Source organism: Corvus cornix, chromosome 2 (assembly GCF_000738735.6).
Source record: "Corvus cornix cornix isolate S_Up_H32 chromosome 2, ASM73873v5, whole genome shotgun sequence".
Classification (NCBI taxonomy): Eukaryota; Metazoa; Chordata; class Aves; order Passeriformes; family Corvidae; genus Corvus; species Corvus cornix.
The window spans coordinates 92,459,026-92,474,624 of record NC_046333.1 but is presented as its reverse complement, the minus strand read 5'-3'; the positions used below and the strand labels follow the sequence as shown (position 1 = coordinate 92,474,624).

Below are 15,599 nucleotides of genomic sequence, written 5' to 3'. Positions count from 1 at the left end.
CTCATGTCTAGCCTCTCATCCTTTACCCAGAACCCCCAAGCTCTTCCTGGCAGGGCTGCTCTCCATCTGTTCATCTCCCAGCCTGTGTTAGTACTGGGGTTGCCCTGACCCAGGTGCAGCACCTTGCATTTGGCTTCATTGAACTTCATGAGTTTCCCAGGGGACCACTTCTTGAGCTTGGCCAGGTCCCTCTGGATGGTATCCCATCCCTCAAGCTTGTCAGCTGCACCACTCAGCTTGGTGTCATCTGCAGACTTGCTGAGGGTGCACTCAATTCATTCACCTGTGTCATTAATGAATACATTAAATCTCACTGGTCCCAGTACAGCCCCCTGAGGGACATCATCAGTATCCACTGGGACATTAGGACAGTGACTAGTGCTCTGGATGCTATCCAACCAATTCCTTCAGCCCACCCATCAAATCTCTCCAATTTGTAGACAAGGACATTGTGGGGGACTGTGTCAAAGGCTTTAAAGCAGTCCAGAAAAATGCAATCCATCACCCTTCCCTTGTCCACTGATGTAGTCACTCCATCATAGAAGGCCACTGGGTTGGTCAGGCAGTGCTTGGTGACCATCAGGTTCAGTGTCACATCCCCCCTGGTAGAGCTGTCCATTACCTGTCTTATCTTCCATTCATCCCAGGACTCTCCTGAATTCTCTATAGCTCACCATGCTGCTTCTCTGGCAAATGTCAAGGTGGTTGAAGTTCCCCAGCAGCACAAGAGCCTTGAGCATGATGCCTCCTGTAGCTGAAACAAGAAGGCTTCATCAAGAGGCTCTCCTTGGTCAGGTGGCATGTAGTAGACACTGACCACAAAGTTCCCTTTATTGCCTCAGTTTCTGACTCTTACCCACAGCCTTTCAACATGCTCATGGCTGTTCTTCAGGGACAGCACCTTGCACCCAATCCATCTATTGTATAGAGCAACTCCTTTGACCCTCTTTCCTGTCCTGTCCCTTCTGAGAAGCCTGTAGCCACCCACCAGTCGTGGGTTCATCCCACCAAGTATCAGTAGTGGCATCCGGATCGGAGCTCTCAGGAGCTTCCAGCTCCTCTTCTTTGTTGCTCATGCTGGGTGCAGCAGTATAGAGGCACTTTGGCTGGGCTGAAAAGAGTGTATTCTTGATTCCATCTTGGCTTTTCCATGAATCAGCTTAATTGTTTATATTGCAATTAGCTACATCTATATGTGCTTGCTAATGGAGTAAGTTAATAACAAGTGTAAATGAAAAAATAATTCAGCTATGCTGTAAAGTTGATGATACAGAAATGTTGTTACTAGGTAATCAATCTGTTGACTGAATTTGTTGTTGCATATAAATACCTTTTTTTGGTGGTGGTGGTGCCCCTGGGTTTAATCCTGTAGTAGGATCTTCTCTCCAAATTGAAGTGTTTTTCTTACTTGTCTTGATAGATATCTACCTAGCAGAGCTCACAGTGTGCCCCTCCTTTCTTAGCTGCTTTTTGCCATACTATCCAGTTCCAAATCTATTGTCCAAGCATCATGTTTGATTCTCATTCCTCTCTAGGTCTTCATGGCTAGGCTACCTTTATAGTTTTTCACGTTCTGTGTTGTATTTCTAATGTACGTACCCGTAGAGGGAAAATTTCTATCATCTTGTGTCTTAACATATAATTACATTTTTAAGTTCATGAAAACAGTGTCTTGTGGTGATAGCAGTATAAAAGGCAAATGTCTGTGTCCCTGTTGCCGCCCCATTTTTAACCACATTCAACCAAACTGTTTGTCTTTGCTTTCAGGGTAGGGTCTGTAAGCACTGTGCCATTGCCCAGGTAGCACCCAGGTATCGATGCCTACCTCTGGTCAGCCTACACTGGCAGCCTTTGGTGCCTGCTGGCTGAGCTACAAAAAACAACGCTGCTGTTGTTTCTCCTATGCTATCTTTAATACTGTGGAAGAATTCCCCAGGAAATTATTTTTCTCTAGTATCCTACTTGGAATTCTCCAGCGCTGCTTTACAAAAACTTGACAAAAGTTTAGCTGCTGGTTTTATCGAAACTACAGTCTATGGTATCAAAAAATACTGTCTTGTTTTTCTGCACTCTACCCTTTGGATGTGGCCAGTTATTGTCTCCTGTTTATAAATTCTTAAAGCTAAGGTCATCTTTCTGTTTGATGTTTGTATAGTACATGGTCCATTGGTATTGTCAAAATAAACAATTACGAAAAGAGCTCAGCTGAATGCTGAGAAGGTAGGTGTGCAGGGGAGACAGTTATGCACAAATTGGTTATATCTGGTATTGAAATCCACGAAATACAGCCAAAATGGAACTCCACATATGTAGAAAGTAAACGTGTGAAGTAGAGAGAAACTCTAATCTGGAGATCCTCTCATGGTCAACTTCCTTTTCCACCTTTCCAGATTCAGCAGTGCTTGGTTACATGAAAAATGTTGGGAATATTTAAGGAGAAAACAACAACATAAGGTTCCATTATTATGATGGAAGCAACTGCTTAGTACTCTCTGTCTATTTTGTATCTCTTCTCTTTATTTATTCTTCATGGTAAGAGACGTGACATTTGCTTACACCACACTTTCCATTATCGCCTGCAATTCCATGCCACAGAAAAATGCTTAGCTTCTGTTTCTTCTCTGTATTGTGCTTAAAATATTAATACAGTATGACAGTTTAATTATAGCTAACTAAACCCATTTAAAATCTAAAGAAGTTATACTTGTGAATATAGGCAGAAACAGGCCTAGAAAATTTTAATTTAAGTGGCCAAAAAATTCAAAACACACAAATACTTTTAGGCTGGAATATAAACAGTGGCTTTGTCATTAGAAGATCCTGTACCATTGTGCAAAAATAACACTTTTGACTATGGGGATCTTTCTTGACAACATCAGTGACTTTAAGCCAGGAGTTTTAGGATTCGTTTATTTAGTATGTTGTTTTACTTCTGGAAGGCTTGAAAATTAGCTGTCAGGATTACATCAACAAATTATAAGTGAAGAAGCATTTGTTTTCTTGTTTGTCCATTTTGTTCAAACACGTTTTCCTCTGGTAGACTTAGAATTTTAGTGATAACTTCTGTGCCTACCATAATTCATGTTTAGCCATACTTAAAAGTGATTCTCATAAAATGAATTTTTGCAGTAGGCTCTGTGCTCCCCCTGCTGAGCTCTATGAATAGACAAAAAGGAAGCATATTATCAGTTAGCTTTCTCTTGATAATTATTAAAGTTAGGGGAGAACATACAACTTTTCACTGTAGTGGCTCAGGTAAATGCTTTTGAATGCTTATCAAAAGAAGTGTTACACATGCTTCGATTATCGAGGTTTGTGCATGTAACAATGTTAACTTTGATTGTACTTTTAGTTGAGAGTCATATTTATCAAATTTTTATGGTTTTAATAGAGTATCTGTTATTGTACTAGTGACTGCACGTATTGGTGATCTCCAGTATGTTTCAAGTATGTTAGGTTTTGATTCTAACAAAACATGGCTGACTGTACTGATACCTAATCTAAAACTGATGAAGATTTGTCTGAGACAGGCAATTTAATTAGCATTTAATTAGAATTGGCAGATGTTATTGCTAATAGACTGTCCATCATCTTTGAAACGTCATGGAGAGCAGGAAAGGTGCCTGAGGGCTGGAGGAAAGCCAGTGTCACTCCAGTGTCTTGAGAAAGGGCCAGAAGGACAACCCAAGAAACTACAGGTATTGCCTCAATCCCTGAAAAGGTGATGGAACAGCTCTTCCTGGATGTTATCTCTAAGCATGTGAAGGAAAAGGAGGTTATTAGTAGTGAACATGGACTCACCAAGGGGAAATCATGCTCGACCAATAAGATACCTTCTGTGATGGCAGGACTGGCAGGGTAGATGAGGGAAGATCAGTGGGGGTTGTCTACCTTGACTTCAGCAAGGCTTTTGACACTGTCTCCCATAACGTTCTCATAGGAGAGCTCAAGGAAGGTGGGTTGTCCGAGTGGGCAGTGGGTGAGTTGAGGACTGGCTGAATGGGAGAGGTCAGAGGGTTGTGATCAGTGGCACAGAGTCTGGTTACAGGCCTGTATCTAGAAGTGTTCCCCAGAGGTCAGTACTGGGCCCAGTCTTTTTCCATTTATTCATCAATTACCTGGATGAAGGGAAAGACTGTACCCTCAGCAGGTTTGCTGATGTTACAAAACTCTGAGAAGTGGCCGATACACCATCGTGGTGTGCTGCCAGCCAGTGAGACCTGGACAGGAGGGCAGAGTCTAATCTAAGCTCAACAAAGGCAAATAGAGAGTCCTGCACTGTGGGAGGAATCACACTGTGCACCAGTAGAAGGACCTGGGGCTCCTGGGGCACAACAGGCTGCCCATGAGCCAGCAGGGTGCCCTGGGGACCAAGAAGGCCACTGGTACCCTGGGATGCATTAGGAAGAGCATTCCCAGCAGGTTGAGGGAGGTGATCCTGTCCTTCTACACAACCCTAGTGAGGCCACATCTGGAGTGCTGGTCCAGTTCTAGGGTCCCCAGTTCAAGAAAGACCAGTAGTTACTGGGGAGGGTCCAGCTAAGTGCTATGAAGATGAGAAAGGGACTGGAGCATCTCTTTTATGAGGAAAGGCTGGGAGAGAGCTGGGACCATTCAGCCTGGAGAAGAGATCACTGAGAGGGGATCTTATCAATGCATAGAAATACCTTAAGTGTGGATATCAAGAGGATGGAGCCAGACACTTTTCAGTGGTGCTCAGCAACAGGATAAGGGGCAATGGGCACAAACTGAAATATGGAACTTCCATCTGAATATGAAGGAAAACATCTTTACTGAGATTAAAGGTGACTGAGCACTGGAACAAGCTGTCTAGAGAGGTTGTGGAGTCTTCTTCTCAGGAGATATTTGAAACCCACCTGGACTTAATTCTGTGCAACTTGCTGTAGCTGAACCTGCTTTAGCAGGGTGTTGGACTAGATGATCTCCAGAGATCCCTTCCAACCCCAACCATTCTGTGATTCTAGGATTTACATGCAGTATGCGAAGTATGTAACTCTTTAGACCTAGAAAACTTACATTAACCAAACATTAGGAGGTTTAAGTTGACACTGTAAGAAAGTAAACAGCAAAAAACAAAGAATCAGGGCATTGCAGAGATGAAGTTACTACTGCTGTAATAACTTAGCCAGACTGCCCTTAGAAAATATAGTGAAATATAACTCAAAATGTTTGGGGAGTTTTGAGGGCTTTTTAATCCATTACATAGAAAATATAGAATGTAACTTTGGTCAAGTAATATTTGGATAGAAACCATAATTCTGGAATTTTGTGACTTTCTTCTTCTTGATTTATTGTTCTCTATGTTAGATATTTGTTTTCTGTGTAGTAGTTACTCCAAATAGTGCAAATGCAGGTGATTCTACCAGTTTGTGTACCTAGAGGAGTCAAAAGGGAAGATTGCAGTTAGTTTAATGAGAAAGGGATCAGCACTGATCACAGTCTCTTGCTCCTCTTTCATAAGTATATTGTAATATATAGTGTGGCTCTGTATTTTCAGGAGGATTGCTTTTCTCACTTATCATGGGTTAAAATCCCCTCTAGTGTAGGAAGTTAAAAATCTCAGGACTACATTCCCTTTTAATTTTGCACAGTGTTCCCATGACTTCAGCGAATTGTTCTGAGTAGTTGGAGATCGAAAAGCAGACTCACTCCCTCTGGTTTACTTAAACTCTTGTTTTGACATTCTGCTTCTGCTCTAGATGTTTAGTGTCCTGCATCCTGAGTTTCTACTGTGTTATTGCTTATCACTGTTTTTAGTAATACCTCTTTTTTCAGAAAACTGGAGTTTAAAGTTTGTGTTTCATGGGCCTTTATGATATTTGTCATTTGAAGATCTCTCAAATGCTAAGATGAGGTTCACTTGTACCTGTTCTGTTCTTTTGCCTGAAAAAGAAAATCACGAAGAGAACTCTGTACAGAAAAACATTTGAGAGATGAAATTATCATAATACAAAACTATATAGCTAGGGACCTTATGTGAAAGTAATTTAGCATATTTTTTAAGAAAAGGTGATGAAAAGTCAAGTTATATCTATTAATGCCTATGTTATGTGATCAAGTGGCTAATCATGGAACTTTAAAATAGGCTTTTAAAATTCAAAACTAAGCCCATTAGAAATACTCTCTAACCTCTATCCTGTCACCTAGAGATGTAGACATCTCCTTGGAAATACTTTAGGGGTATAAAAAGCTAGAAGAATATTATAATGAAAGTCATAAAATTAACTTGTGCAAAATAAGGAGTATTGTAGGAGAAAATCTGAAAATATGTATGTATGTCATTTTCAACTTGTAAATCATGTAAGAATCTCTAGTTATTTTCATAAAAGCTGGACTTAATCTTTTAAAGATCTGTGTAAGGAACCACTTGCACAGTAGACTAGTAAAATTATGGGGTATGTACCAGAAATCAGGTCTTGTACAATAATTAAATATACAAAAGCATTCCATAAGAAATACTTGAAAGTAGCCTATGCTGTAACAAAAGTATTGGGTTGTAGAGCTACATTCTACTGAACAAGGACAGTTTATCTGTCTGAAAAAACATCTGTAAAGATTGTATAGGTTTTATCTTCAATTTAAATATTTTGTAATGTTGTTGTTTCCTTTTTTTTTTTTTAAGGAAGCTGCACCTACAGAATCTCTGCTTAACTGGCAAGACTATGAAGGACGAACTCCTCTTCATTTTGCTGTTGCAGATGGGAATGTAGCAGTTGTGGATGTTCTGACCTCCTATGAGGGTTGCAATGTGACGTCTTATGACAACTTGTTTCGAACTCCCCTCCACTGGGCAGCCTTACTTGGTAAACTGGACAGTGCTGAAGTCACTTAGTCATTAATTAACTGTACTGTTCAATCTTTGTGTCTGATTTTTATTTAATTCCAGCCTGGCAGTATGATCTAATCTCTTAGAGCAGTAAGAGTTTCTGCTCAACCAGGATTAGAAGTTTGTGTGTAGACTGCTTGTTTTAGCTTCAGATTCTCCAAAGCATTGTTAAATGCATTACTTCAACAGGTTATATATGCTGATAATTTAAGAACAATTATAGCATATTGAGATTGTTCTTGCATATGCAGCTTTGATCATCAGTTAAAAAAACCACTGGCACTCTGGAATAGCAGGGTCTGAAATGGGGTATGCACTGCCCAGCATGAATGCAAGACAATCTATGGGAGCACATGAAGAAAATGTCAGGAGTTCTGTTTATTTTTTATTTGAAAAAATAAGAGAACTTGACTAATGTTTCATATACAGATTTAAGCTAGTACCCTTGTTTGGTCCACATGTAAGATGGTCACATAGGGATTGCAAGGTGCCTGAGGTGCCTGAGATGCTTCACATTGCAGAGTGGTTGATGGTGACACCATGAGTCATGTGCTCACTTTCAGCCTACTGTGATGTACTGCAGTTTATGTGTGCCAGGTTAAGTGGATTTATGATCATATTATCTAGTTTTTATTAAAATACCCCTCACAAACTAAGCAAGTGACTTGAAAAGATTCCCACAAAGAAAATGCAGATACTCTGATAAGGCCAGCACAAGTAAACAACAAAAAATGGCAGAGTTGACATTTCTGCTCCTAGTATAAGCTCTTCATCGGACACGTTATGACAATCTAATCAGATCTGACAAGTTTTAATTGGATAGAGTTTTTCACTGTTTAGATTGTTACCCTGAGACTCAGATGCTCTGTAAATTGTAACCTTGCATATGTGAATTTTGGTTTGGATTTACAAAAACTGGATCCTTGCAAAACAAGTTAAAACCTGATTAAACATAAATAGTCTAAATGCAGGGAAACACAACCCATAAAATGACAGCCACAAAAATAATATGATTTAGAAAATTTACCTCCTATTTCCATTCAGGAGGAAAAAATAGCCACTGGATAAAAGAATCTTCAAAGTCTCTCTCCTCTTTTACCAGGCTTCATTCCAATGATCCTTTGGGACACTGCAGACAAAGAATGCCAATAAAGGAATCAGATGTTCACTGGAGCGAGTTACTGCAACTCCAGTGACGATGTACATGTTGTTTGGTTATGTTTATTAAAAAAAAAAAGAGAAGGGTATTCTCAAATTTTCATATATGCAGGGATATTGAATTTTACAGAGAAACTGTGAAGCATTTAAAGTGACATAGGATCAGCATTCCAAAGAAATAGTCATTATCACTTGATTCTGTCCAAGAAGCAAAATTTATTGTGTTTTGAAATTTATTGTATTTAAGGGAGGAGTTTTGTCTGTTGGGAAAATGGATTGTCTAATCAATGTAGAATAAAGGGGGAAGATGTGCCAGAATCTCCAGACTATTTTGTGAACTTGATGAGGTCTCTAGGTGGCATATGCTGTTTGGGAATTTCTGGTTAGTAAATCGTTATTAATTTTTAGGGTTCTGTTTTCAAGTTGAATTCTGTGTGTCCTATGTAGGTCTTAAAGAGAGTAAGATGTTGCTATATAGGTTAATAGTAGAAGATTTAAAGCAGTGCAGGGATACTGCCACAAGTTTTCTTAGATGCGATGGATTGTATGTGACTGCATCTTAAGGGCATTGTTGCTCCTCTTACCTTTCCTTTTGGGTAGATAAAAGTCTCAGCCAAGTTACATCTCTGCTAAATAAAAGTACAACAGAAATGACAGTTCCTGACCTCAAGAAATGAGTTTTAATGTTTACATTAATGGCCAAGTGAGATCCACCTCTGCACCAATTTATTTATTATTCCACCCAATACAACGTTTTTTTTCAACTCCCTCAAGCCTTATTCTCATACATAATTTAGCTAGACCTCCTGGCATGATTACAGAGTTAAGTTCCCTCTTTGTAGTTGTCTGTCCTGAAAGTTCAGGAATCTTTTTTTTCAGGCTCAGTACCCCTATGGCTTTTCTGCTAGGATTCCACTCCAAACCAACTTTTTCCAGTGCACCTCAATTTATTTCTTATAGTCTTGAGGTGGGAATAGCATAGCAACATTATATCTCCTCTTTTTGGTGTTTTTTCTGGTAGGAAGGGACAGAATAATGCAGAATAATTCTGCATCCAGGATTCTCTTAATGGCTAACAGGAAAGAGGAGCCTTCCTGTACACCCTAAGGCCCCTAGAAAGAAAAAACGCTCACATAACTCTTCATCCTTTTTGACCCAAGTTACCATTTTCCCTCATTTCTGATACTTCTGTACATATAAAGTCTCAAAGTGCCATTTCACAAAAGAGGGCTTGCCTAATCCTCCTTGTCTTAGGTTTTTAAGAGCTACAGACCACAACTGTAGCACAGCTGCATTCTGTAATTGTTGGTGTTTTCATTAAAAATAGTCTACTGCTAGCAGGAAGGTTTCCCTACCTTTCATGTATTCTAAAGTAATTCAAGACAACTGTGCAAAAGTAACAAGCTGCAAAGTTGATTGCTTTTCTGACATATGCGGTACTGGGAGTTTTCACCTGTAAAATCAGAGTGGTTTTATAGTATTGCTTAAAATACCAAATCATTAAATATTCTGTGAGCTGCATATGCCTACAGAAACAAGCATATGAATGAACTGGTTGACTTTAGTTGCAATCTACTGTATTTGTCTTTGTTTTCCTGTCTGTGAAGTGAATATAAGGTTTACCCTTCCCCCCCAAAGTGTTGTGATTTTAATCTCAAAATATTTTAATCTGTTTTTATGGAGGGAGTTGTGTGTGAGCTTGTTGTTTATAGCAGCTGGTAGTAGACTAGTCTCTGATTCTGCTATACATTTTCAGTTGAAATTTTGGTTCAATAAAACCCAGGTGAAGAATTTACACTTGATTTCTGTAAAACAATATGATGTATCATGAAATCGTCAGCATTGGTTTAGCTTGTATTTGTATGCAGATGGACAAATGCTCATCATCATCATCTGATGCTCACTTCATTGTTTCTGACTGACCTGTCACTCAAATGCAGCATCTCAATTGAATTATTATAAGCTTTTTCTGGAAATATTCAACCAATTCATTACAAAGTTAGTATCATAGTTATCTGGCCAGTTACTGCTGGTTTCTTTATTTAGGGAAAAGCTCTAGTGATTTCTGTTAGAAGAAATTTTGTATTTATAAGTCATTCAGATTTATAGATGCCCCCCAAAAATGACAATACAGAGTATGGCACTGGAGCACTATTGGGAAGAAAGTATATGCCAAACTTAATAGTTCAAGTATCAAGTCTTATGTTTCTCTCTTACATTTAGACTATCATGGGTACCACACAAATACTATTTGTTAGAGTCTGTTCATTTTCTTCTCTTTTATTTGAGTTTAGGTTTTTTTCCTTGTTTTTTTTTACTAAGCTTTTTATTGACTTTAGGATTTGATAAAAATTTGGGTTTATTATATTATTTTTTTCAGGTCATGCACAGATTGTTCATCTCTTACTAGAAAGAAATAAGTTTGGAACTATCCCATCTGACAGTCAAGGTGCAACACCCCTGCATTATGCAGCACAGAGCAACTTTGCTGTAAGTAGAACATGCCCTAAATGTGAAGTAAATTTATTTTGCTGAAATCTTTATAGTTTAGCAGAGTGTTTGCATTGTTTTTGATATCATATAAACACAGTGTTGTTGGCATGAGTTAATTCAGAGCTTTCCTATGTTATGTGATACAAATGTGGTTAATTTCAAAGTATTAAAAAACAGATTTAAAAACACTAACTTTCTGTGCAAAGAAAGGCCCTTCGAGCCATGTGTTTGCATCAGAACACACAATAGTCATTCAGGTACTTCAATAGAAAGCGAAATGGCACTTACTACTTCACAGTGCTTTCAGGTTTTAGGGCTCATTATAATGAAGTCTAAGCAGTTATAAGGTATCTAGAGTAAGACGACCTGTAGGAGTATTTGCACAGCTGCTGCAGGACCCGTCAAACCAGTCTTTGCATTCAAGAAGGTGATTAATTTATGAATATTTGGAATTATGAATGAACTGTTGTCTTATGAAGCATAGCTAAAGAATTGAGTGCCTTTTGTCATAATTCTTCAAGAACACTATATTTTTGAAATTTTTAAAAATATTTTTTAAACTCAGGAGACAAAGAACATTGGTTTCTCAGACAGCTTAATTCTTACACTTTGGTATAATAGGTAATTTTTTTTCCCAGAGCAAGATCAGATACAGTAGAGCCAAGTATAAAACTCAGCACTTCAGTGATTGCTGGTCACAGATGTTGAAGAAGTAGTTCTCAAGCACTGAAAATTAAGAAAGCTTTTCTTAAGCTCCTCTGCCTCTCATAGTTTTCATACGCTCCCTTTACAGAAAGGGTTATTTAGTGCCTAATTAATGTAGTAGTTATGTAGTCCACATTGCAACATTTTCTTAGCAGGGATAGTACTTTGGGTCTTTCTTGTGTACCTACATGTTAGCAAGGAAAATAAAAAAGGAAAAATTTAATGCCCTTGAGAACAATTCAAGTTAACAAATCCAGAAGTACTATTGAAAGAGGGAACTGGCCAATGTCTTTGCTTCCTTGAGAGTGTGAGTTTTGGGGGTTTGGTGGGGTATATTTGAGGGTGGTCTTAGTAAGACCATCCAGATATTTTTAAATTCAGACTTTTGTTGAAGCATATCTCTCTGTATAATCTTCAGGTTTTTTGAGAATTTTTTGTTGTGCTGATTTTTGTCCATTATAGGCTGTGTACGATTTGGGCCTAACTCTAAAATATTTGTATTGTAAAAGCCTTTCTTTCATGTTTGAATTAGACTCATAGAAAAAAAAAAGCTTTTGTTTACCATCTAGTGATTATCTCCACATTCTTTTATCTTGCTTTTTTTCTTTTCTATCTGGATATATTCCTAAAAGGATTTTTCTTACTGTCTTTCTTTCCCCGGGCTTGATTCAGTTAAATGAAACATCTTCATTATGTTGCTGCCTTTTGATCCCATCAGCCAGCCAAACTGTGATATCAGCTATGTTTTAAGAGGACATAAAATATGTGGTAGAATCAGACATTCTTTTGTAATCTTGTGTACTTAAAATGAATGTACTGTTTCCCATTTTACATGAAGAATCACACAGGAGAATTTAATTGAGATCTGCAAGCCTCTTTTAGGTGGTGATATACTCAAGAGCCCCTTCCTAAATTATGACTGGAGTCTGTTTTCACCAATCCAGTTGTTTCTGAGCACCACTATTTGCTTTTTTTCTCCTTTACATGCATATCATTGAGTAATTCCCACCACTGCATTCCATATACCCGGTCAAACAACTGAATGGAGACACATCCGTGTTTGTTCTGGCAGTAGCATCTCTATACTCATGGTTTGAGACCCACACTGTTGTTCAGTCTGCCCAACTTTGGATGGGTGTGGTCTGTTTCTCAGTTAAAATGTGATGTTTCTTAGTCCCTAACAGAAGAAACTTTGTTCTTTTGTGTTTACTCTAAATATTTGCATGGCTTTCAGTTTTATTTGCTGTGATATCTTGTTCTTTGCTCTGTTTTTCTGTGGATTACTTATTGTAATATGACGTATGGGGTTTTTTTAATGACTGAAGAGATTTAGCCAGCACTTAATTTATGTGAAGAATTTGTTCCCTAAGACTAACTTATCCCCACTTACTATAGACAGGAAAAGTTCTAGAAGAAGAGAAGTTACCTAATATAACCACCCAAATTTAGATGTCTTGGGTATCCCACAGGAGGTCCAAAGAAACATCTCTATTTAAATTTTTGAACTTCATATGTGAAAGAAGATCAAAGAATCTTTATTTCTAGATCACTGAATATTCTGAGTGGGAAGGGACCCTCAAGGATCATTAAGTCCAGCTCTTAGGTGAATGGCCCAAACAGGGATTGAACCCTGATGTTATTAATGCCATGCTCTCACCAACTGAGCTAAGATGCTGTCTTCATATTGATTTTAGTATGCAGGACTAAATTTTTTTTTTTCTGAGTTTTTCCAGAGGTGTCCAAAACAATGTACTTTCCTTTCATATACTTATATAGATTGATCTAGTAAATGAAATGTGGATACCCTTGCCTTATTTTTAAATATTCAAATATAGTATTTTTCAGAGTTTCCTGATAGCACAGAATTAAATGTTCCAGGTTTAACTCTCTCCTTTGCTGTTATTTTTCAGTTTGTTGTTTTTTTATGTTGTTTCCTCCACTTTTTTTAGTCATGTTAGAATACATGTGATCTTTCATAACAAAATACATGTAGAATTAAACTGATTGATACTTCTGTTTTCTGATTTTTTAATCATCCTGGTGTAATTTAATTTTGTTTTGTTTTCAAATTGTGGTAACTGCATTTTGGAAAATAATGCTTATAGCACTGTGGGATTTTCTTCTACTTTTTCCAATTAAAAGCTGTAGAAAAGAGTCATTGAAAGAAGCGTTGCTTTGCCAAAACTTAATGGAAAAATAAAATATTTGTATTTTTTAGAATGTGTGCCTCAGTATTGAAGAAGTGCAGCCTTTGCAGTGCTTTTCACTTTGCAGGATTCCCAGCAGTGCAGAGCCCTGGGAGGGTGCTGAGTTTCTGGCCTAATGAGAGGCTGTTTGTGTCTGAGGTGTGGTGTGGTCAGTGTGAGTACACTGAGCTGTAAACTCACGCTGGGTTTGTGTGGAAAGCTTTATGCTTCCATCTCTCCTTGCTTCTGGCTGGACTTTTTCACAATAAACTGATAGTTCAGACCTAAATTCATAAAACTTCAAGGCTCTTAGATCAGTAACATAAGATAAATGAGAAATTTCCTATTTCTTTAGAGGGATGAAATAGTAAGTAATAGCGAAAAAACAAATCCAAATTAATCAATGGTACTTAAGCATTCAAACACCTTCTTGTTTAAAAGAATTTTGTTCTTTATAGCCAAGAAATTCCTGTCCTACCCAGAGCAGTGATAGAGCTATTGTGGGCTCACACAGAGGAAAGGCTAAAATAGTGTTAATAATAAAATATAAATATAAAATAAAATAATGAAGCCTGGGGTTTTTTTCAGGTTTTTATTGGCTAGCCTACCAGTGACTCATATCAGATGTTTCCCAGCTGTTACATACACAGCCTTTTAAGGCATTAGATAAAAAAGGGAAAATCTTCCCTTTATTCTTTTTCTAACAGTTGTAATTTTCTCTCTTCCTTTCCTGGGTGACTCATTAAGAATCTAGCAGCAGGTTAAACAGGTGGACCTGTTTGCTGACAGCTTAAGACAAACATAGCATTTGAAGAAGTAATTCTTTTTTGCTTTAAGTATAGATTTGAGTGTAACAGTTACAGTGGAAAGACTGGACTCAGGTGTAAAGATTTCCTCAATATCTTCTGATTATAGTATTTCAGTAATTAGTAACCTGTCGATGTTATTAAACATTAGGAAATATGTCTATGTTGACCCTTTCTTTTTTTTTAAGTCAAAATATTAGAGATTGGCAAAGTAAAATATTTGCATGTGCAGTTGTATTTATAACTGGAGAGAAAAAAATATGTTGGGAAAATATTTTGAAAGAACATTATTTTCCAGGTAGGTTCAGATTGGACATTAGAAGGAATTTCTTCACAGAAAGGCTGATGGAATGTTGGAATGGTCTGCCCAGGGAGGTAATGGGGTCATGGTCCCTGGAGGTGTTTAAGGAAAGACGGGACGTGGCACTTTGTGTCATGGTCTGGTTGACGTGGTGGTGTTGGGTCACAGGTTGGACCTGATCTCCGAGGTCTTTTCCAACCCAACTGATTCTGTGCTTTTTTCATCACAGTATTCCAGTCATGTTTGATAAACCTGTGATATTTTTCCCATTGCTTTCTTCACAGAGACTACAGTGTCTTTTGCTTCCTTGTGATGAACACATCATGTTTGACACTAAAAAGTGTTAAATAAGTGACAGTTAAACTCATAGTTAAGGCTGCACTATGATCATTGGCGAGGGAAAAGGCATAGCAGAACATACACTGTTCCTGTTGAGCTATTACTCTTTATAACATAAAAAGGAAAAATGAAGCTTTGATTTGCTTCATAAACAGCTACATGAGACAATAGTTTCTTGTTGTTGCAGATCCCTTTTAATCTTAATTTCAACAGTATGTCTTTTCAGGAAACAGTTGAAGTATTTTTGAAACATCCTTCTGTAAAAGATGACTCAGATCTTGAGGGAAGAACATCCTTCATGTGGGCAGCTGGCAAAGGCAGTGATGATGTCATTAGGACTATGCTGACTTTAAAATTGGACATTGATATCAATATGACAGACAAATATGCCGGCACAGGTAAGATGCTTTACAGTAAAGAGACACTGGATCTTTCTAATCAGTGTGATTTCCACCAAATAAAAACATAGTAAGAAGCTATATTGGTCTTTTTCTGAATGTGTACTTTTACCCTGAAAACATTTCTGTGTTAGTTTAATTATATGTGTTGAGTCAATTCTTTGCCTTATTGTGGGAAAGAAACAAACTTTTTCTGCACAGATTGGAACAGCTCATTTGAAACCTAGCAAGAAGAAATGTACTCCAATGCTATTTAGTTAGTTCTGTAATCCTGGGAGAGGAAGAGCTGTTCTGTATTTTGAAGAATAAAATGAAATATAGTCGCATAAAAAGCTCTTCCTGAAAATGCCTGTTCAAAAATGTATT

The 15,599-nt window shown here is 37.8% G+C and overlaps 1 protein-coding gene across 8 annotated transcripts in view; it reads left to right on the top strand.

Moving 5' to 3' along the window:
• The window catches only part of INVS (inversin), an 85,062-nt gene that overhangs the window by 41,523 nt on the left and 27,940 nt on the right, over window positions 1–15,599 (top strand). For all 8 annotated transcript variants that reach the window (XM_020584241.2, XM_020584242.2, XM_010393854.3 and 5 more), the window contains 3 exons: window positions 6,644–6,824; window positions 10,386–10,495; window positions 15,062–15,233. In XM_020584241.2, the coding sequence (XP_020439830.2) occupies window positions 6,644–6,824; window positions 10,386–10,495; window positions 15,062–15,233 (463 nt within the window). The remainder of the gene's footprint in view (window positions 1–6,643; window positions 6,825–10,385; window positions 10,496–15,061; window positions 15,234–15,599) is intronic.